At 35.5% G+C, this 23,303-nt stretch overlaps 1 protein-coding gene across 1 annotated transcript in view; it reads left to right on the forward strand.

The window, feature by feature from the left end:
• The window catches only part of btaf1 (BTAF1 RNA polymerase II, B-TFIID transcription factor-associated), a 45,899-nt gene that overhangs the window by 21,804 nt on the left and 792 nt on the right, over positions 1–23,303 (forward strand). The window contains exons 17-37 of the mRNA XM_073834862.1: positions 553–695; positions 775–949; positions 1,021–1,224; positions 3,618–4,053; positions 4,470–4,654; positions 4,746–4,899; positions 7,899–8,008; positions 8,104–8,305; positions 10,221–10,369; positions 10,545–10,697; positions 10,860–10,981; positions 11,506–11,673; positions 11,768–11,845; positions 11,939–12,068; positions 12,992–13,133; positions 16,700–16,830; positions 17,082–17,207; positions 17,304–17,456; positions 19,858–20,069; positions 20,182–20,341; positions 23,014–23,184. Coding sequence (XP_073690963.1) covers positions 553–695; positions 775–949; positions 1,021–1,224; positions 3,618–4,053; positions 4,470–4,654; positions 4,746–4,899; positions 7,899–8,008; positions 8,104–8,305; positions 10,221–10,369; positions 10,545–10,697; positions 10,860–10,981; positions 11,506–11,673; positions 11,768–11,845; positions 11,939–12,068; positions 12,992–13,133; positions 16,700–16,830; positions 17,082–17,207; positions 17,304–17,456; positions 19,858–20,069; positions 20,182–20,341; positions 23,014–23,184 — 3,504 coding nt within the window. The remainder of the gene's footprint in view (positions 1–552; positions 696–774; positions 950–1,020; positions 1,225–3,617; positions 4,054–4,469; positions 4,655–4,745; positions 4,900–7,898; positions 8,009–8,103; positions 8,306–10,220; positions 10,370–10,544; positions 10,698–10,859; positions 10,982–11,505; positions 11,674–11,767; positions 11,846–11,938; positions 12,069–12,991; positions 13,134–16,699; positions 16,831–17,081; positions 17,208–17,303; positions 17,457–19,857; positions 20,070–20,181; positions 20,342–23,013; positions 23,185–23,303) is intronic.

Consider the following 23,303-nt stretch of genomic DNA (forward strand, 5'->3'; position numbering starts at 1 on the left):
TGTGTTCATTGAAGAATCCTTGTAGTAATATTAAACAGCTCTTCAGCAGGAGAATTGTTTCTTCAGCATATTAGAATGATTGCTGAAGGATTATGTAACACTGAAGACTGGAGTAATGATGCTGAAATTGTTTTTTTTCTTTGCCATCAAAAGAATAAATTGCATTTAAAAAATGTATTAAAATAGTAATATGCAATATTACTGTATTTCTGATCATATAAATGCAGCCTGGGTGAGCAAAAGAGACTTTCAAAAACATTCATAAATCCAACTCCAAACTTGTACACGTGCTGCAAACTTTCTGCCTGTTCAAAAGTAATAAGTACAGATATGACTCAAAGTTGATTTTTAAACTCTATATTAGTGCTTACCAGATTACGAAACTGCTTTCCAGTTTTTTCCTATACGGTATGCATCAGACAGTCAGCGAACGGGCTGTGGGTGGTCTGTGGGCATGCTGTCTGAGGCTGAGACTAATCCATCCTACAACCTTCACACTTCCCACTCATCCAAAAGCAGATCTGCTCTAAGCTTCATTCTGTTATTCCGCAGGAGAAGGGTACTGGAAAGACTCGACAGGGATCTGTTCCAGTGAAGGAAACGGTCCAGGAGTACATCGGTGGAGCGGAGACAATTACCGAAGATCCTGCCACGCGAGACTATGTGGTGACACGTGCACGTCTAATGGCTGCAAAGTGTGTGGGGGAGAAGTTCTTTCAACTTTTTGTTTCTCTGTGTTGTATTTGTGTCTGACTGCTTTTTGTATCCTCCTAGGCTGTTGGGGGCGCTGTGCAGTTGTATATGTGACCCACGGTTGAATAGCTCTTCTCAGGAACTCCGGCCTGCCGAGTCTCTAGCACAGCTTTTACTATTCCATCTCAATTCCAAATCGGCCCTGCAGCGGATTGCGGTTTCCATGGTGATCTGTGAGTGGGCAGGCCTTCAGAAGGTGAGAACGGGAGAGGGTCAATCTCAAGTTTATTTTTGAACATGTTAATGATGTGTTGTCTTGAATCACAGGAGTGTGAGCTGCTGTCCAGCGTGGTTCAGCCCCGATTGCTGGTTATTCTCTCAGAGCAACTGTACTACGACGAGATCGCCATTCCTTTTACCCGCATGCAGAATGAATGTAAACAGCTCATAGCGCTGATGGCTGATGCCCAGATTGATGTGAGAGAACGAATCAACTCCACTGTATTCACCATTGATCAAGCTAATGAGCTGGTTAGTAAAAGACGCAAACAGATACAAAAAAAAAATGAAATTCTAGAGAAAGAATAAGGTCAGTTCTTGTTAGTAAACTTTTAAGGTCAAGTTTACATACATACATACATACACCTTGCAGAATCTCCAAAATGTTAAAGGTGCCATATTGTACACATTTCTGGAGGTTTATTTTAGTTGTTGATGTCCTTAAGAATATATATTTGCGGTATAAGTGCCAAAATCCATCTCAATATATTTTTACAGCTCCTTTTTTAGGAGCTCTGTCAAAAACAGGTCGATTTTGGCCCATCTAATTAATATTCATGAGCCTCTCTTCTGATTTCTCTTCTGATCTTCTGGCCTGTTGTTTTCTGAGTGACGCACAGCCAGGCCAATCACAGGTAACTACGGTCATGTATCGTTGTAGCCGAACCCAGAGCCATAGAGAGAGCCTAGCCTGCTGATACTCAACAGGATATTTCAGAATGATCATTAATGTTTTTTCTTTTTCAAACACCGAATGCAGTAAGCTACATAACTGTTGCTTTAGTAAAGCCCCTTTCACAATGCGCGCTGATTCTGGAAAATTACGGGAACGAGTGCTGTGTGAACAAAAGCCAGAACCATAAAGGCAGTGTTGTAGTGATGATGCACGTTACCCTGCGACTCTTCACGACAAAATACGTGCAAAGTGCCTCACTATCAGCACTGAAGCACAGTTTGTTCAGGTTAGTTTCAGCTTAGTGAAACGTACGCGTCGCATTACATCTCACATCCAAACGTCACGTCTTTATGGGTTGTGTGTAAAGCATGCACAGATTCCGGAAAACAACTGTGAATGAACCAAATCAAACAACTCCGGAACAAATCATGGGAAATATTATCCGTGTATTTACCAGAATCGCTGTGTGAAAGAGGCTGAAGTTGACGTGCCTCTGGTCTCTTATATTCACGTTGTTCTGAAGCCTGTGCAATGATGTCGTTTTGACATCTGTGGACTGAAGAGGGTTTTCTAGATTAGTTTCCGTGTTGTTGTTGCTTAGCAATGTTATGGACACGATATTGTCTAGGTTTGACAAAAGGAGGGTGGGACGTGATTGGTGCTCAGGGTGGTGACTGAAGGCGGTGACTGAGTAGATCGGACTTCACATCGTTACGGAAGTCACAGCGGCTTGTGAAAATGAACAGCTACTTTAAGCAGGCTGTGTGCAGTTTACTGTGGATTGACTGTTTTGAAACTCATATGGTAGTTACATAGCCCCTAGACCTCAGTTATCATGAAAAAAGCCAGGAAATTTCGATTTTGGCAATATGGGATCTTTAATTATTTGACCAAAATAAGAGGGATCGTACAAAATGTTTTTTTTTTTTTTTTTTTTTTTTTTTTTTTTTTTTGTACTGACCTGAATAAGGTACTTCACATTAAAGATGTTTACATATAGTCCACAAGAGAAAATAATAGTTGAATTTATGAAAATGACCCTATTCAAAAGTTTACGTACACTTGATTCTTAATACTGTGTTGTTACCTGAATGATCCACAGCTGTTTTTTTTGTTTAGTGATTGTTGTTAATGAGTCCCTTGTTTACCCTTCGGCATCTTTGTGTATTTGAATCCTTTCCAACAATAACTGTATAATTTTGAGATCCATCTTTTCACACTGTGGACAACCGGTCACTGATACTCCGGAAGGTAAACTTTTGGAAGATCAGGGTAAATTTTATTTATTTCTGGGAAACATGTAAGTATTTTCTGTAGCTTCCAAAGGGCAGTACTAAATGGAGAAAAAAAATATATTAGGCAAAATAAGATAAATACACATCTTTGTGTTCAAAAGTTTAATAACCTGGCCCTTAATTTTTTTTGTTCTAAAGCATCAGTGAGCATTTTAACCTTTAAAAGTTGAGTAAGAGTCCCTCAGTTGTCCTCAGTGTGAAAAGCTGGATCTCAGAATCATACAGTCTTTGTTGGAAACGGTTCAAAAACACAAAAATGCTGAAAAACTAAATTTGTGGGACCTGAAGGATTTTTCTGAAGAACAACGGTCAGTTTAACTGTTTAGGACAAACAAGGGACTCATGGTCAACTATCACTAAACAAAAAACAGCTGTGGATCATTCAGGTAACAACAAGTGTATGTAAACTTTCGAACGGGGTAATTTTTATAAATTCAGCTATTATTTTCTCTTGTGGACTATATGTAAACATCTTATATCTTATTCAGGTCAGTGGTAAATAAAAAAAAAAAAAATAACATGCGTTTTGTATGATCCCTCTTACTTTGGTAAAATTAATATTTTGCAGATTCTGCAAGGTGTATGTAAACTTTTGACCTCAACTGTATTATAATAATGATTAAAGTAATGAAATATTGAGTTCAGGTACTTATTCATCCCTTGATTCTCTCTAGGTGACCACCATCTTCTCCGAATGCACCTCCTCTCTGAACCTCAAGTCACGTCAGTTCCAGCCGCTGGACAGCAAGAGGCTGCAGGCTCGTTCCACTGTGTGCGAGACCAGGGCCGAGTGGCAGCAGCTGCAGCTGAGAGTTCATACCTTCACTGCCTGCGCTGTGGTTGGACTGGCCATGTTGCCGGATAAACTCAATCCTATTGTCAGGCCTCTGATGGAGGCGGCCCGTCGCGAAGAGAACACGCTCGTCCAGGGTTATGCGGCCTCCAACATTGCCCGCCTGCTACAGCTGTGCGCTGCCAGATCTCCCTGTCCGAATGCCAAGATTGTGAAGAATCTCTGCGGCTCGGTGTGTGTAGACCCAATGCTCACCCCTAGTGCTGCATGTCCGGTCCCACCAGCCAGCACTCCAGCAATACAAGAGAGCAGTAAAGGTGAAAGAGACCAATCATGATAAATTTGTGTGTAAGTTGTTTGTAAAGTGTCTTATTTTGAGGAAAATGTTTCAGGATTTTTCTCCATATAGTGGACTTCAATAATGCCCAATGGGTTGAAGGTCCAAATTGCAGTTTTAATGCAGCTTCAAAAGGCTCTACATGATCCCAGCTGAAGAATAATGGTCTTATCTAGTGAAACCTATTTTAAAAAATAAATTCTAAAAAAAAAAACATTTATATACTTTTTAACCACAAATGCTTTGTCCGCTGTATGGAGAGAAATCCTGGAAAAAAAAAAAATTTTCCTCAAAAACTGAAGAAAGAAAGACATGAACATCTTGGATGACATTGGGGTAAGAAATTATAAGGAAATTATTTTGGAAGTGAACTAATCCTTTTAATCTGTCCTGCAGCATCTGTGGCAGAGAAGGATGCGATGCATCACATGGTGAACAAGACAAAGGGCATCATCACCCTTTACCGGCATCAGAAAGCAGCATTTGCCATCACCAGTAAGAGAGGACCCACACCCAAAGCCCCTAAAACTACCAACAACGACCTTCCCCTCGGAGGCAGCATTACCACAGAAACAGATGAGGTATTTATAGTGTTATACCTAGCAGCTTCATTGTGTTCTCTTAAGTGATCTTATGAGTAATGCTAACTGTCTCGGTGTAATACTAACCTAGAGCAAGAAGCCATGTCTTATCCAGAGGAGAGGGGCAGAGTTCTGCTTAATGACAGTTGCCAGGCATTTCAGTAAGGAGTTGACAAAAACTTTGCCATATCTTTGGGAGTCCATGACTGGTCCGCTGAGGAATGCGCTGGATGCTCAGGGATTTGGTATGTCTGTTTTAACTTTGTTTGTTAACCTTTTTTTCCCACAAGTGATTAGGAAACATTAATATGAACTATAAAAAGCTATTCACCAATCTCAGTTCATTTTAAAGTAGCAGTACTCCAAAAATGAAAACTCACGTTATTCAAGATGTAGATGAGTTTTTGTTCAATGGAACAGATTTGGAGAAATTTAGCATTGCATCAACTTGCTTGCCAACGGGTCCTCTGCAGTGAATGGGTGCCGTCAGAATGAGAGTCCACACAGCTGATAAAAACATCACAATCCACATTAGGGCTGGGCGATAAAACGATAACGATATATATCGCGATAGACAAGAGATCGATATCAATAAAAAATGTGTTCGATAAAACGTTCGATATTTTGTATTCTTCGTCGGCCCGCCCAGCCCCCCTTTAACGTCCAGTTCATAGCGCCAGATCACAATAGAAGTTAAGGTTATCTTTCCTACAGAACGGGTCCATGTTGTTGTATTAAACGAACTAAATAACCTTGTTATTTATCTTATTTACACGACGGCATTTGATTTCTGTCTCTACATGATCGCGCGTTTACAATGTCTACTCGCAGAAGGGATCGCGGACTCCATTCATAAAAACGGACTTTACTATGGCGGAATGCCGCGGAATTCGTCGATTTTTGGATCAATAAATCAAAAGTTGGTCTGTTAATTAGTTCAGATCGCGATATGGACTAGTGTCTGTGAAAACTGAAACGCAAAAAGACCGTTTCAATAAGAATCCTGCATGTTCCGTTTGCCTCTATATGTTTGAATGGAGGAGGCGCGTTTTATTTTCACTACACGCATACTGCACACGTGACGCTCCCGCTAATTTTTGGCCTTTGCATCTCACATGAACAGACAAACTCCAATAAATACATCTCCAAAGCTGCTGTGAGTGTCACTTTTTGTCAATTTTACCGTTTCATTAGTGAAACTAGCATCATTCATACTGTATTACACACTGAAACTTCACGGCAACCTGTCAAAATAAAAGTGCGGTTTAACATGTAACAGAACAATATTAGTCTTGTATTACTGTACAGTATAATGTAGGTGTTTATATGTTCACATTTAAATAATTTACATAAAACAATATATATGATAAAAAATTAAAATAAAGAGTCACCACTTAATTGTTGAAAAAATACTATTATTATTAAACCTTTTTTTAACTGAATATAATTTTTCTTCTATGTATTAATTTTAACAGTAAAGCTCCGTTTATTTTTATTTTTAAAAAATAAATCAGTGATTTTGCTTTCATTTGATTATCAGAAAAATTAAAACAAGAATTTCTGAAAAAAAAAAAAAAGATTGTAAGGCCCTATTGTTCAAAATGTTGAAAGTTTTGGACTTATTTTTTCACTTAAATAAATATTTTTGTTATTACACAAAGTATAGGCTAAAGTACTGGGAAAGAAGTAATGTTGGCTACTGGCAACCAGCAATCTGTGCAGAAATAAATATTATCAGCCAAGTACTTTGCAACAACCTCTGACCTGTGGTCAAGCCGTACTTCTGGGCCATACATTAGCTTGACCATTCACTTCATCGACAATGAATGGGGTTTGAAGTGAGCATTAAGAGATAATTAAGTGTATATTGTGACTTTAGACTTATGTTTACATTTTAATTATTTGAGCTTTCCATGGTTGTTGACATTTCTGTCTTAACCTGCCTCTGATCATAATCCCCTCAGTTATTAAGTTTAAAATAAAAATGCTTGAGTGTAATATATTTTTCTCCTGGTCCTTATTTTAAATGGGTCATAAAAATATCAATAATTATCGATATCGACCGATATGAAACACTGATATCGTGATATAGTTTTCAGCCATATCGCCCAGCCCTAATCCACATCACTCCAGGCAATCAGTTAGCATCTTGTAAAGCAAAAAGCTGCATGTTTGGAAGAAACGAATCCATCAGTAGCCCAGTTTCCATCCAACGAGACAAAGAACAAAATTGCCACTTCGTTATTCAGTGGCTTCTAAGTGATATATAGTACCAGTTTATATAATAATTTTCATATATAATTTACATGCACCTCAGAGTGAGCAGAAGAAACACAAACGTGGTTGTTGCTTTCAGAGGTGGATGCCTGTTGTTTGGGAACACAGTTGTTTAAGAGTTCTGGGAGGCAATTATACAGAAATACTTCCATGACAGACTTTGCTTGGGCATTTAAGAATGAGCATATTTCAGATGCTGTGCAATGAGATCGGTCTGCTGGTTAGTCAGGTTTTGCCATCCTATAATGCGAAGTCACATGACTTTTTTGATGCGTATGGAGGAATTTATTTGACAAATGTTTCCATCTCCTATTATCTGCATTAACCCTTTTTCACACAAGTCAGAAACCACCTTATGCAAGTGTAAACTTTTCTTGTGAATTAAGGGATTTTTATTCTAAATGTAGCATTTTCATTACTCGTTTCTGATGACAGGGTGATGGAAACATTGCTATTGAGATATTTTATATTCAAATCACTGCTTTAGACCAAAATGTGAGTCCATATTTCTCCAGTTTCAAAAACTTGATTCCCTTTTGTCCTTTCACATCAAAATTCACCAACATACTTTAGAACGGACTGTGTTCACTTATAAACAGTGCTTGTGCATATTTCTCTCCTGTTTCAGACAAGACAAATTTTCCTCACAATGTTAAAGATGAAGGACTCTTACTTTAGCCAGAAGCAGCGGCTTAATGTGTTGTAATGATGTATTTTGTAATAACAAACATGCAGCTTCTTTGTTTGTGAGATTTTTATCAGCTGTTTGGATTCTCATTCTGACAGCACCCATTCACTGTAGAGGATCCATTGATGAGCAAGTGATGTAATGCAAAATTTCTCCAAATTTGTTCATAAAGAAACAAACTCCTCTACATCTTGGATGCCCGAGGATACGTTTTCATTTTTGGGTGAACTATTCTTTTAGTAAATGCTCTTCCTGCTCCTCATTTTGTGTTTGTTCCAGATTCCAGCCAGTTGTTGAAGCAGGGAGACTCTGTTGCTCAGGAGCTTGTGAATTCTCTGCAGGTGCTGGAGGTCACAGCAGGAGCCATGTCCCAAGAGCTCATCCCTTTGGTATGTACACACACTCACAACTTTCCAGAACATCTAACATCACTGAATGAACAGTGGCATTTTAACCACTTTCCTTGCTGTGTCTCTATCTGCAGCTGATGGAGCAGTTGCCTCTCCTGTGCACCTGTCTGCAGCATCCATACACAGCTGTACGTCACATGGCTGCGCGCTGTGTGGGCGTGCTCAGCAAGATCGCTACTATGGAGACCATGAATGTGTTTCTGGAACATGTGCTTCCCTGGTTGGGTGCTATTGATGACAACACCAAGCAGGAGGGAGCCATCGAAGCCCTGGCTTGTATCCTCTGCATACCACAAATGAAAATCAAACTCTTTTCTTGTATTTCACAAAGGTGTTCATGCAAAAAAGAAGATTTGCCCATTATTTACTCACCATCTAGGAATTCTAGGTGTAAATGACTTCCTTCTTTCAGACGAATCCAATCAGAGTTATAATAAAGGGATACTTCACTCAAAAATGAAAATTTGTTTATCTACTTAACCCCAGGACATTAAAGATGTAGGTGACTTTGTGCAGGTAAGTCAATGGGACCCACGGTTTGAGAGTCAAAAAAACATCCACAGACAAAACTAAATTAAACCCTGTCTTGTGACGATACATTGAGGTCTTAACACACAAAAGAATTCGTCTGTGCAAGAAACTGAACAGTGTTTATATAATTTTTTTTACCTCTGATCCACTGCAATGTCCAGCTGTCCTGGACGTGTGCTCTGGCATAGTAGTCGCTGTTGTGCGTATACGTCACTCATTGTTTACACAGTGCAGAGAGATTGTGGGTACAACGGCTGCTCAAAGTGTGGTCATCCTGATTGTTGCAACCAATTAAAAACTAAAATTACATTTGCTTGCTTGAACTCATCTGGGAGTGTTGACTTTTCACCTTTTCAACTTTTGAGCCCGATCGACTAAAGTTATTGTTTACGCACTGGCTCTTTTGAACATGCTCAGGACAGTTGGACTTTGCGGTGGATCAGAGGTTAAAAATTATATAAATACTGTTCAGTTTCTTGCACAGACTGATTGTTTCGTGTGTTAAGATCTCAATGTATCGTCACGAGCCACAGGGTTTAATTTAGTTTTGTCTGCAACAGACTGCAACGGTTTAAGTTAAACTTAGTTTGTATCCTACTGAAAAAAACAAAGTCACCTACATCTTTGATGCCCTGGGGGTAAGCAGATAAACATCAAATTTTAATTTTTGGGTGAACTATCCCTTTAAAAATTATTCTGCCACTTCCAAGCTTTAGAATGGCATAGGCGGGATGTTTCTCTTCATCAGTCCAATAAAGTGCATCCATCCATAACAAAAAGTGCCTCACGCAGCTCCTGGGGGTGAATAAATGCCTCTTGTAGCGAATCGTTGAGTTTTTACAAGAAAAAGAACTATATTTAAAACGTAAGAATCACTTTAATCTAGTTTGTGGCAACTAGTCGTATACGAAAGCAGCTCTAAAAGAAAACGTATGACTCGTTGGTGTGCATGCACCGCTTAGAGCTGACGAACGTTAATGCACCGTGGAGAGATCAAAATAAACCAGTCACAAATTAGATGTGCAAAATGAGGATTTGTAAAGAAAGTTGTTGGTAGATTTCGATACAAGCCAAGAGGAGACTGTTTTTTCTTTGCTAAAGTAAGAAAAGCTTTGCTCCTGTAAACAAACGTTGGATTGTGCAAGACTCAACTGATGTTTGCGCAACACCGACGTCCTTTGTCATTCGCCCAAAGTGGCTTCCGTGTACAGTTGGCACAAGCTTGATTAAAGTGATTATAATTTTTTAAATATGGATTTTTTTTTTTCAATTTCAATTCAATTTGCTAAAAGAGAGGCCTTTATTCACCCCCTGGAGACGTGAGGCATTTTTATTATTTTTTTTTAGATGGATGGATGCACTTTATTGGACTAATGAAGAGAAACACCTGCCCATGCAATCCTAAAGCTTGGAATGCCAGGATAATTTTTAATATAAATCCGATCGGATTCATCTGAAAGAAGGAAGTCATACACACCTAGCATGGTTGGAGGGTAATTTTTGCTTGAACTAACCCTTTAAATGATTGCCAGATTCATCCAGGTTGAGTAAGGCATGCACTATGCATCTGGCTGACCTTAAATTTTAAACCGTAGTTTACAAACATTTAATGTGTATGTGGTGTTCAGAACAAAATATTATTCCTGAGCACAGTGTCCAGGTGTAATGGAGCAGTTGGATGTAGAGATTGTGCCCTACATTGTGCTGTTGGTGGTTCCTGTGTTGGGCCGTATGAGTGACCCCTGTGACAGCGTGCGATTCATGGCCACACAGTGCTTTGCAACCCTGATCCGACTGCTTCCTCTTGAGGTGAGAGATCAGTAAACAGCACAGTCCAGCCAGCATTCATGCTTTCTGTAATTTCTAATGACTTACAGCAAAGTGTTTGTGGGATGTCAAGGCATGTCTATTCTCAGTACGGTGGAGCTCATCACTTTGTTGCATAACTTTTTTTCCTTTTCATCTTGGTTTTTGTTCCTTTCAGGCTGGAATCCCAGACCCGCCGTCTATGTCTGAAGATCTCATTCGACAGAAGGCCAGAGAACGACACTTCCTTGAGCAGCTGCTTGATGGAAGAAAACTGGAAAATTATAAGATTCCTGTGCCCATCAAAGCAGAGCTCAGGAAATACCAACAGGTGTGTTTGCTTTTTAAGCTTCTGTCCATGGAAATGTCTTTTTTATTTTTTGGCAAATCCTGAGATTGAAGTGAGGCTAAGAACTGTTATTTAAAAAATCTGACTGCATAACTTGTTGGTGATTCATTCTGTTTTTCAAGTTCGTCCTGTTCTCTTTTGTAGGATGGAGTGAACTGGTTGGCATTTTTGAACAAGTACAAGCTTCATGGGATCTTGTGTGATGATATGGGTCTTGGAAAGACTCTGCAGTCCATCTGTATTCTGGCAGGCGATCATTTCCTCAGGTACACCCCAAACCAACTTCATCCATCCTACAGCTTTGCAACATTTTATATATGTGACCCTGGACCACAAAACCAGTCATAAGGGTCAATTTTTTTTTTTTTTCTTAAATTGAGATTTATAAACCATCTGATTGAATAAGCTTTCTATTGATTTATGGTTTGCTACAATATTTGGCCAAAATACAACTATTTGAAAATCTGGAATCTAAGGGTGCAAAAAAATCTAATTACCGAGAAAATTGCCTTTAAAGTTGTCTAAAGTTCGTAGCAATGCATATTACTAAAAATTTTGTATATATTTACGGTAAATTTACAAAATATCTTCATGAAACATTATCTTTATTTAATATCCTAATGGTTTTTGGCATAAAAGAAAAAATGATCATTTTTATCCATACAATGTATTTTTGGCTATTAAAACAAATGCACCTATGCTATATAAGACTGTTTAGAAGGCCTTGCATTTCTATAGTAACTATATGTGACCCTGGACCCCAAAAACCAATGTTGCTGCATGTATGCAGGGCCCAGGAGTACGCCAGGTCAAAGGCTCCAGACTGTTGCCCTATGCCCTCCATAGTAGTGTGTCCGCCCACCCTGACGGGACACTGGGTGGATGAGGTTGGCAAGTTCTGCTCTAAAGAGTACCTCAATCCTCTGCACTATACTGGCCCCCCTACGGAAAGAGCATGGTACCCTAATAAAAAAAATGTTTCTTAAATGAATATTGTTTTAAAAAAGTTGAATAGGAAATGCATGTACAATTTTCTCTCTTCTTCTATGCAGGTTGCAGCACCAGGTGAAGAAACACAATCTCGTTGTTGCCTCATATGATGTCGTTAGGAATGACATTGACTTTTTCAGGTAACATCTTGTCATTGTTAATCATTCACAGACTTTATATACAGTGGAGGAAATGGAAAGCCTTAATATTTAAATGTTATTTCTCTCATACAGGGATATTAAATTTAATTACTGTATCCTTGATGAGGGTCATGTCATTAAGAATGGAAAGACCAAACTTTCTAAAGCGATCAAGCAGTTAACTGCCAACTACAGAATAATCCTCTCAGGAACTCCCATTCAGGTGAGTGCTGAACTCTTGGATGGCTTGTATACATTGCCAATATAATTTTTTTTTTTACTGACCCCAAGCTTTTAAACTGCAGAGGAGAAAGTTCAGAGCAATGTTCTCTCAGAAAGTGTCTTTTTTTTTTTTTTTTTTTTTGCTCAAGAAAGATTTATTATCTGATACTTTTTTTTTTTTTTTTTTTTTTAGAATCTATTAATGAATGGAAAGTTCAAAAGAGCAGCATTTATTTATAAATGCCTTTGTCACTTTTGATCAATTCAATGTCTGCTGAATATAAGTATTGTATAAGTATAAAGGCATAGTTCACCCAAAAATAAAAATTCTGTCATTAATTACTCTTTACAAGACATTCATTCGTCTTTTGAACACAAATTAAGAAATTTTGATGAAATCTGACCCTGAAATCCGAGAGCTTTCTGACATCAGTGATTTAACCTTAAATTTATGAAGCTACAAGAATAATTTGTGCCCAAAGAAAACCAAAATAAATGACTTAATTCAGCAATATCTTCAACGCGCATTCACGAGAGTACCACAACTATTCTTGTACTATAGATTCATAACGTTATGGTTGAAACAGTGATGTTGCATGGACTATTTTATCAATGTCCTTACTACCTTTCTGGGCCTTGAAAGTGGTAGTTGCATTGCTGTCTCTGCAGGGTCAGAAAGCTCTCAGATTTCATCAAAAATATCTTAATTTGTCTTCCGAAGATTAATGTAATGACAGAATTTTCATTTTTTTAGTGATCCTGTTTGTGAAGTAAAAAAAATAAATAAATAAAATTCTTACTGACCCAAACCTCTGAATAGTCGTGTGCCTTTGTCATGTAGATGAAGTTTGGCTTAAAAACGCTGTTAAGTTTGAATTTGACAAGCTAAGAACTGTACTTGTATTTTTTTTTTTGTCTCTGTAGAACAATGTTCTGGAGTTGTGGTCTCTATTTGACTTCCTGATGCCAGGCTTTCTTGGTACCGAGCGTCAGTTTGCTGCTCGCTATGGGAAGCCCATCCTCGCCAGTCGAGATGCAAAAAGTTCCTCACGCGAGCAGGAAGCAGGTGAGTTTATTTATTTATTTCCTCCACATCTCTGTCTCTTCTCATTGTACCATCACAGACGTCTTAGTGCAGAGCATAAGAAGGTCAAGAAGAGCTTCAGACTAAGGGAATCATTTGATGAGCGAATCTCATAAAACTGAACCCTGTTTTAAAGGCATAGTTCACCCAAAAATGAAAATGACCCTATGATTTACTCAGTCATATACATCTAGGATGGCTTAAGATTTTCTACTTTTAGACAAATACAATGGGAGTATTATTAAAAAAATGACTCAATGTATCTGTGTAAGAAAAATATTCATGTTTAAAACTTTATAAACTGTAATCTCTAGCTTCCGCTAACTGTTCACAAGAGAGGCATTCCAGCTGATGCACAGGATGTACACTGCCACTCAAAAGTTTTAAATCAGTAAGATTTTTAATGGTTTTTAAAGATGTTTTTTTATGCTTATCAAGGCTGCATTTATTTGATTAAAAATACAGAAAAACTGTTACATTAAAATAATATTTCACAACATTAAAACATATATTCACATAGAAAATAGGCCTTTAAAGTAATTTATTCATTTGAAACAAAAAGCTGAATTTTTAGCATAATTTCTCCAGTCTTCAGTGTTACATGATCCTTCAGAAATCATTCTAATATGCTGATTTTATTATCAATGTTGAAAACGGTTGTGCTGCTTAATATTTTGTTGGAACCTGTTTTTTTTTTCCATGATTCTTTAACAAATAAAAAGTTAAGAACAGCATTAGTTTAAAATAAATCTTTTGTAACAATATAATCTGCCATATAAAACTTTGGGGTCAATAAATTATTATTATTATTATTATTATTATTATTATTATTATTATTATTATTATATTTTTTTTTTTTTTTTTTTTTTTTAAGTTTTGTTCACCAAGGATGTTAAATTAATCAAAAGTGAAAGCAAAGACTTATGTTGTTAGAAAAGATTTATATTGAATGAATTGCTGTCCTTAACCTTTTATTCATCAAGAATCCTGAAAAAAGAATTAGTTGTGCTGCTTAATATTTTTTGGAACCTGTTTCCATCATTAATATTAACAGTAATTAATCAGCATATTAGAATGATTTTTGAAGAACCGTGTGACACTGAAAACAGAAGTAATGGCTGATTTAAAATTCAGCTTTGCATCACAGGAATAAATTTATATTTTAAAGTCCTATTAATATAGAACAACATTATTGTAAACTGAAATAATATTTCACAATATACTTTTTTTTTTTCTGTGTTTTTGTTCAAGTACTGATCCCAAACTTTTGAGCCGCAGTGTAGGTGTAGCGTAAGCTCAGATGAGAAGTGACGACGAACGTGGAAGCGCAGAGGAGAGAGCAAAACAAAACACCGGTCGCATATCTAAATCCTCCAACATTTCCTCATTTACAAATCCTCGTTTTGTAGTTTTAATCTAAGGCAAGAGGAGAAATTTGGTTCTCACAAGACTAGCATATTCCCACCAGAGCTTACGCTGCGCCTATGTCATCCACTAGAACTTTCAATTCAATTTCACTTTATTGTTGGAATTTCTTCCAAAAATTGTCTCGCATCCCATAGCGTTTACTGTCTAACATTGATTCGCAACAATCCACATTACACAATACAATACACTTACAGAAATGCACATCAATACAAATCAATCTACTGTGCAAATAGTTAAGTGCCCTCCATTCCTCAGATTATTGCTGCCTAATTGAATGCCACTGTCTTGTGAACATGCATACGAAAGTAAGCTAGAGATTAGTTTATATAATTATAACTAGGGCTGCACGATATTGGGAAAAAATTACATTGCAATATATTTTATTCTTGCGATATATATTGCGAACAAATTGATTTGTTCATCAGGTTGTTTTGAACTGCTTAAAAATCGAATAATTGGGGTAATTTTGTAAGCATTTTCAAAGAATAAAAAAAAAAGTAAAAGTACAGTATAATCAACCCTGAAATAAAATACTTTTTAAAGCTTATTTTGGGTACCCAGCAAGCAATAGTCGTCATTTCACCGTCTGGGTTAACTATAAACCCGATATAGTCCGGCTATGTGTAACCCACTTCCAGCCCAAATAACCTTGAATTTGGTTGTATGCCTATTTTTTATTTTTTGGCAAAATAACTAGTTAGATGTATGGCATTCCATCCTGTAAGCAAACTCAGCAATGTTTACAAGGTTTTATGGTTTAATTTTATTTTTTAATTGATGACTAGTCTAATATTGGGATATGTTTAGACGTCTATTAAATTTTCACTGACAACCCAAATACAAACTTGTTTTAGCCTAGACGTCTGGGCTGTGTTTTCACGGCTAATAGACGTCTTTTAGACCAAAAATTGCTTGCTGGGTAGTTTCATAAACAGTTTGACTCACCTTATTCACTGTCAATTCAGGCAAATCAAGGCTCTAATATGAAATTAATAATGAATGTTGCTTTTACCCTGATGAAAGGGAAATCAGCTTCTTCCTTTCACGAAAAACATTAAAAGCTTAGCCAAGATGGAGGAACAGCTGATCATTGCTGCTAAAAAATGTTATCCCTGTAACAGCTGAGCTACTGCAAGCAATTTTTAGTTTTGGAAATCCATTTATTTTTGTTTATTTATCTTTGCTGAAACTTCCGCGTCTTTAGGAGAGCGCGGGTCTTGGTTGCTTAGCAACGGCAGACGCCACTCAATTTACAGAGCGCTTTGGAAAGAAGGAGAAAGCGGCGCGCCTAGCGTTTTCCACACGTTTTTAGGCACGTCGTGTGAACGGTCCCTTAAAATAGTGTTTCCGCGAGTTGTGGCAACAACTGCCAGGCACTCCCGACAAAGCACCTGTCTTTGGTCAGCAGCATCCTTTTTGTATCCAAAATACTTCCATATGACCGACGTTGCGTTTCTTTTTGCGACCAAATCTTCCATTTCGGCGCTTTTCTCCCGTCCCGCGCTCATTTTGCCATGTGCACGCAGAGACTGCATGCATGAAGTAGGTGAAGCAACGTGTGCATTGTAGTTTTTAAAGAACCCTTATACATGAGTTAATTACTTTTATTTTAGACAAATATAGATCCGTGAATAGAAAGTTTAGAAATACACAAAGTACATTTTTAAATCAGACACACATAATTTTTTTTTTGGCCCTGCATCGTGACTGCCACGATGTGACTATCGCGCATGCGTACATCGATGACGATGCTGAAACGATCTATCGTGCAGCCCTAATTATAACTATGGATATTTTTCGTACACAAACACATCGACTCGCTTCAGAAGGCCTTTATAAAAGAGCCATGTGGAGCACTTTTTATGATGAATTGATGCATTTTATTGGGCTTTAAAATCTCAACAGCCATTCACTGCCATTATAAAACTTGGAAGAGCCAGGACATTTTCTAATATAACTGATTGTATTCGTCTGAAAGAAGTCATATACACCTAGGATGTCTTGAGGGTTAATCATGGGGTATTTTACATTTTTGGGTGAACTGTACTGTTAAGACCTTACGTTGTTTTTAATAATGTTTTTATCTTTGGTCTAAAACAATGTGCTGATGTGTTTTTCAGGTGTGCTGGCAATGGAAGCGCTGCATAGACAGGTTCTGCCCTTCTTACTGAGGAGAATGAAGGATGATGTGCTTCAAGATCTGCCCCCTAAGATCATACAAGATTACTACTGCAACCTCAGTCCTCTACAGGTACTAAACACAGGATGTTTTTATCAAGGATGTGGCTGGTGAAATTGATTACAGCATGATTCAGAGATTTCATTATGTGTCAAAGGGGATATTTGTTTCAGCATTTCAAACTGTCCGTAGTTCAGTTTGGCTTTCTTCGTAGCAGTCACAAAACATCAAAAACACTTCAGTTAATCTAAAATAAGGAATTTCTTTTTTTTTTTTTTAAAGTGACTTAACTTTTTTTTTTTCTCTTAACTGTGTCTGCTCAGGTTCAACTGTACGAGGACTTTGCAAAGTCTCGTGCAAAGGTGAGCGTGGATGATGTTATTTCCACGTCGTCTATGGAAGAGGAGGAAGAGAAACCCAAATTAAAGGCCACCGGACACGTCTTCCAGGTTGATCCCAGGAAGTCTTATAAGAGTGCAAGATTATCCTCCTCTCAGTCGAATAGTCTGTAATGTTGTGTTGGATTTTTTTTTTTTTTTTTTCAGGCTCTACAGTATTTGAGGAAGCTGTGTAATCACCCAGCACTGGTGCTGACCCCTCAACACCCAGAGTACAAACACATCACCGAACAGCTGAGCAGCCAGCACTCCAACCTCAGAGACATTCAGCACGCCCCAAAACTCTCAGCCCTCAAACAGGTGCTGTTCACATATCTGTACTTTAAAACATCACCTTGTTATAAAGTAGAAAAGACCACATCAGTAATACTTTCCACAATTGCTTATTGTTCATAAAAAAATTATCAGACAATAATAATTAGTTTTACTTATTATTATTATTATTATTATTATTATTATTATTATTATTATTGACATTATTGTTTTTTGACATTATTTTTTTTTAAGAAATTAAAAAAAACATCCTAACAGATTACATGATTAAAAATACTATTATTACTATTTTTTGACATTAATGTCAAAAATAAAAAAATAAGATATTATTTTTATTAAGTAAAAGTTTTTTAAAAGATAATGTACAAAAAAAATAAGAAAGGGCTGATACTCATTTTAAAAAAGGAAATAAAAAACATCTTAATAGATCAAAAATAATGATTAAAAATAATAAATGATAAAGAATAAAAAAATTACATAATATAATAATAATAATAATAAATAAGTCAATTAAAAATAAGATTGAAATAATAAAAGAATAAAAAATTAATAAGTAAAATGAAATTTTAAATTAGTTATTTTTTTACATTATTTTTTACTTTTTTACATATTAATAATAATAATAATAATGTCAATAAGTAAAAAAAGTAAAAATAATAATGTAAAAAAATAACTAATTTAAAATGTACTTTTTACTTATTCATTTTTTATTCTTTTATCATTTATTTTTAATCTTTTTTATTTTTTTTATTATTACTATGTAATTTTTTTTCTTTTTTTATCATTTATTATTTTTAATCATCATTTTTGATCTATTAAGATGTTTTTTTTTTTTTAAATGAGTATCAGCCCTTTCTTTTTTTACATTATTTAAAAAATATATTTTTTTTAATTATTATTATTATTATTATTATTATTATTATTATTATTATTATTATTATTTTAAGAGAACTTCTCTTATCAACCACTTTTCGGGTGGTTGCAGAGGCATATACATTTTAGGATTTGAATTGGCTATCAGGATTTTAAGGAGTTTTGAACACGTTATCTATGTCTGCTTTCTGTTATTCTGTGGCATCTCCCATCTCTGGTACTTCCTTCTGTATTCTCGATTCATAAGCAGTCACGTAGACAGTGTGGCCTACACAGTCAGTCAGTTTGGCCTTGAGGCCTTTAAATGCACCCAGCTCACATACGAGACAAGCTAGCTTTCACAATCGTGCAAAGTAACTTCTTCACAAGGTTTCCGCTAGTCCCTAAAAAGTAAATTTAGTTGTATCATATTTGAGGCAATAAGTCTTAAATTGTATAAGAAAGTTATACACTTAATTATGATATCAAGAGGTCTTACATTTGGGGACCAGAATTGCGATATTATTGCTTAATGTGACGATTCAACTTCAAAAGTCTATCATTTCTTTGAATAAGAGTGCTGCATTTCATTCATTTATTGGAAATTAGGTTAACATAATTAATACTTTCTTAAAAATGGTTTAAAGGCTAAAATGTGCAGTTTATCATTTTATAAAACATTTTCTTTTTGTGAAAAATTGTATCTGAACTGAAAATCCTGCTTTCAGTCATTTTACAGTTTAATGTTACTCTAGAAATTGCCCTACCCCTATTATTATTATTATTATTATTATTATTAAATTGTTTATTTTTTATTTTATATATATTTTTTTATTTTTTACTTTATTTTTTTTTTACATTTAATCATTTTGATCTATTATTAGGATGTTTTTATTTCCTTTTTAAAATGAGTATCAGCCCTTTTTTTTTCGTGCTAGTTTTTTTTTATTATTATTATTATTATTATTATTATTTCACTTTTTAAACTTTTGACAGTAGTAGTAGTAGTAGTAGTAGTATAATTTGTTTTAATACTCAAGTCAATTTAAAAAAAAAGTCAATTTTTTTTTTTTAATTATACTATTTTTTTTTTTTTTTTTTTTTTACTTTTTTGACTTATTATTATTATTATTATTATTATTATTATTGTAATTTTTTGACATTATTTTTAATTATTATTTTGATCTATTAGGATGTTTTTTTTTTATTTCTTTTTTTTAAATGAGTGTCAGCCTTTTTTTTTTTTTCTTATATTTTTGACTTTTTTTTTTACATTATTTTTAATCATTATTTTGATCTATTATTAGGATGTTTTTTTATTTCCTTTTCAAAATGAGTATCTGCCCTTTTTTTTCTTATTAGTTTTTTTTTCATTGATATTAGCAAATATTAGGTTGTTCTTAAATCATTAAAGGATCGTTTCACTTCCAGAACAAAAATTTACAGATAATTTACTTACCCCCTTGTAGTTCACTTTGTAAACACAAATTTACAAAGCATCAATTGTCATCTAGTATAAAATATAAGCAAGCAACACATTGGCAGTGTGTTCTTATTTTTGTCCTATTGATTGTAGCTGCTGTTGGACTGCGGACTGGGTTCTGGCGGAGCGGCTGATGGCGGCACAGAGGCTGTTGTGGCCCAGCACCGCATTCTGATCTTCTGCCAGCTGAAGAGCATGCTGGACATCGTGGAGCAGGATTTGCTGAAAGCACAGCTGCCCACCGTCACCTACCTCAGGCTGGATGGAAGCGTTCAGGCCGGCCTCAGACACTCCATAGTCTCTAGGTCAAACAGCCACGCAAACTATCTTTTTTAATATCAATAAATAAATACACATTATTTCATCTCAAAGGCAGTTTAATTTTGGTGATTATATGGAATCGTTTTCCTTCTACAGATTCAATAATGACCCGTCCATAGATGTTCTGCTGCTCACTACACATGTGGGTGGGCTGGGTTTGAATCTGACCGGAGCAGATACTGTGGTGTTTGTGGAGCACGACTGGAACCCCATGAGAGACTTGCAAGCCATGGATCGAGCTCACAGAATAGGACAGGTATGGAATGGTTTTTTTTGCTGTTGCTTTTGTTTTGCGGTTTTTGTGCTTTATTTACCCTTTTTTTTATGCTATTTTATTGTGACCAAGTGCTTTTAGTATTAATTAATTATCTTTATTTTAAGATGCTTTTTTTGCTTCTGTTTTGAGGTTGTTTTATGTTTGTTTGTTTGTTTGTTTTTCTTTTGTTGTGCTTTTTGGGTTTTTCTTTTTTTTTTGAGTTTTGCTCTGTTTGCTGTTTGCTTTTTTGCTTTAAATTATTACACATCCTTGTTATGAAAAAACTGACATAACAGACTAATATAGATAAACACTAATACAAGTTATTGATATAGTCTAAGTAATAATTATCTGCCTATAATTTTTTTAATCAGAATTATCCACATCAGTCGGTATCGTCAATATTGATTTTTAGAAGGATTTTTTTTAATGTAACTTAATATTAGGGTTTTTATTGATATCAGCCAATATTAGTTTGCGTTTTTGTAAATTATCAATATCAACTAGTATTTTTTTTAAAAAGCAACTTCAAGCCAATTTTAATACATTTTATTAATAAAATAATAATAATAATAATATTTTTTTTGTCTTGGGTTTTTTGCTCTTTTCGGTTTGAGGTCGTTTTTTTTTTTCTTTCTGTTTGCTCTTTAATATATATATATATATATATATATATATATATATATATATATATATATTAGGGCCGGGACTCGATTAAAAAATTTAATCTAATTAATTAGAGGCTTTGTAATTAATTAATCGAAATTAATCGCATTTTAATCGCATATAAATATTTGACCTGAGAACAGTGAGAAGTAAGTTTTTTATATGGATTTTTAGTATACCAATGAATAATGACTGAATACATAAGCTTAAGCAACAAAATATTGTTTATTTTTGTTCAACCAAGTCCAACAGACCAGTGCAATATTGCCATTAAGTGTAGCAATAGTCTCGATGTCCTGCGGTGAGATGCGAATTCCTTGTTGCATAGCTTGCACACAACCATGCTCTTATCGACGCTTCCATCCATTCGTTTTTTATAACAAAATTTCCCATCCACAGGGCCAACCAAAGCGGTCTCATCAGCTTCTTTGTCCATGTTCACTGTGGTTTGTTTTGCTGCGTCCCAATTCGCCTACTTATACTATGCCCTATAAGTATGTACTCTTTTTGTGAAGAAAAGTACATACTTTTGAGTATGTAGCAGAATAGTAGGCAAGCTTTGGGACATATACTTCGTCATAACTGCTTCTTTAATGGACGCTCCGTTACTTAGTTACCTGAATCCTGTCACTGTTTAAACTGCCCTGTCAATCATCACAGTTAACATTATCTACATTTAGTTTAATTTAATTTCCTACCGTATTAGAGAGAAATGAAGAGGCACGTTCTTTAACGAGTCTTTCATGCAGAGAACTCTGCTCTTGTGTTTGCTTAATTATGCATTTAAACGTTAATGACCAAACCTATCATTGTAAATGTTGCTGCACATGGAATATAACGCGGATAATATTTAAAAAATATTTTTTATCAGGTTACACACTGATTATTTATCACTTAAACCCCTTTCTCTACCTGTCCGTTGGCCGAGCATATCCTCCATGTTTGTAGTTTAACACTTTTTATGCGTGTTTGTAGTTCTAATCAAATCCTCGTTCACGGCGCAGTGTGTTGCGGGCAATATTAGACGTTAGAGTGTGCCTTGATCGTTAAGTAGTAGACCATCCGGGAATCTTTGGAATACTTTTTAAACATGCTACGATTTGGGACATACAGGATGGACGCAGCTTGTCTGTACGCTAGTTGGTGGTCCAGTATAATTGGTCCGCCGAATCTCAGAAACGTTCCGCGGTGCAAAACTAAGTGCGATTAAAATGCGTTAAATTTTAACGCGTTATTTTTGTGTAATTAATTAATCTAAATGAACGCGTTAAAGTCCCGGCCCTAATATATATATATATATATATATATATATATATTTATATATTTATTTATTTATTTATTTATGTGCTTTTGTTTTGGGTTCTTGTGCTTTTTTTTGGTATTCTGTTTTGAGGTTGTGTGTGTGGGGGGGGGTTGTGTGGTTTTTTTTTTTGTTTTTTTTTTTGTTTTTTTTTTTGTGGTTTTGTTTTGAGATTTTGCTGTATTAGTTTTGGCTTGCTTTTTAAAATATTTATTACACATCCTTGTTACACATTAATGAATTACACATCCACAGCCCTTATGTTTTTTTAAAGCAACTTTAAAGCCAATTCTATTAATAAATTAGTATTTTTTTTGTTGCCTTTTTAGTTTGATAGCTGAAGAAAAAAAAAAAAGCAGTTTTTTTCCCCCGTTGTGCTTGTTTTTGTTTTGTTTCGAGTATTTGCTTATTAGTTTTTTTTATTATTATATATTTGATTTTATTTTTTTGTGCTTTTTTTTGTTTTTAAGGGTTTTGTTGTTGCCTTTTTTTTTTCTTTTCTTTTCTTTCATTAATCATTACCCACATCAGTATTAATTTATTCATCTTATTACTGACATATTTGCAAAATTCACATTCTGACTTGTCTATTTATACTAAAGTCACATTGCAAAAAATATAGAAAAGTCTGATTTTTGTACCAAATTTAAATTGTGAACTTAGCCTATTTGCATCCACAAAACGAATGCACATTTGTGCGTTTCAGAAACGTGTGGTGAATGTGTATCGTCTCATCACACGGGGAACACTGGAGGAGAAAATCATGGGTCTGCAGAAATTTAAGATGACCATTGCAAATACAGTCATCAGCCAAGAGAACGCCAGTATGCAGAGCATGGGCACAGAACAGCTGCTCAACCTCTTCACACTGGACAAGGTCAGTCCTTACAGGCTGTTGCATGTATAGAAACTGCCCTAAACACTGGTTTTCCACATGCACATCTGCACTAACACTATTTTAATAATGCACATTCATACTAATGCTTTGTGTTGTTG

This window comes from Garra rufa, chromosome 2 (assembly GCF_049309525.1).
Source record: "Garra rufa chromosome 2, GarRuf1.0, whole genome shotgun sequence".
NCBI classification, from domain to species: domain Eukaryota; kingdom Metazoa; phylum Chordata; class Actinopteri; order Cypriniformes; family Cyprinidae; genus Garra; species Garra rufa.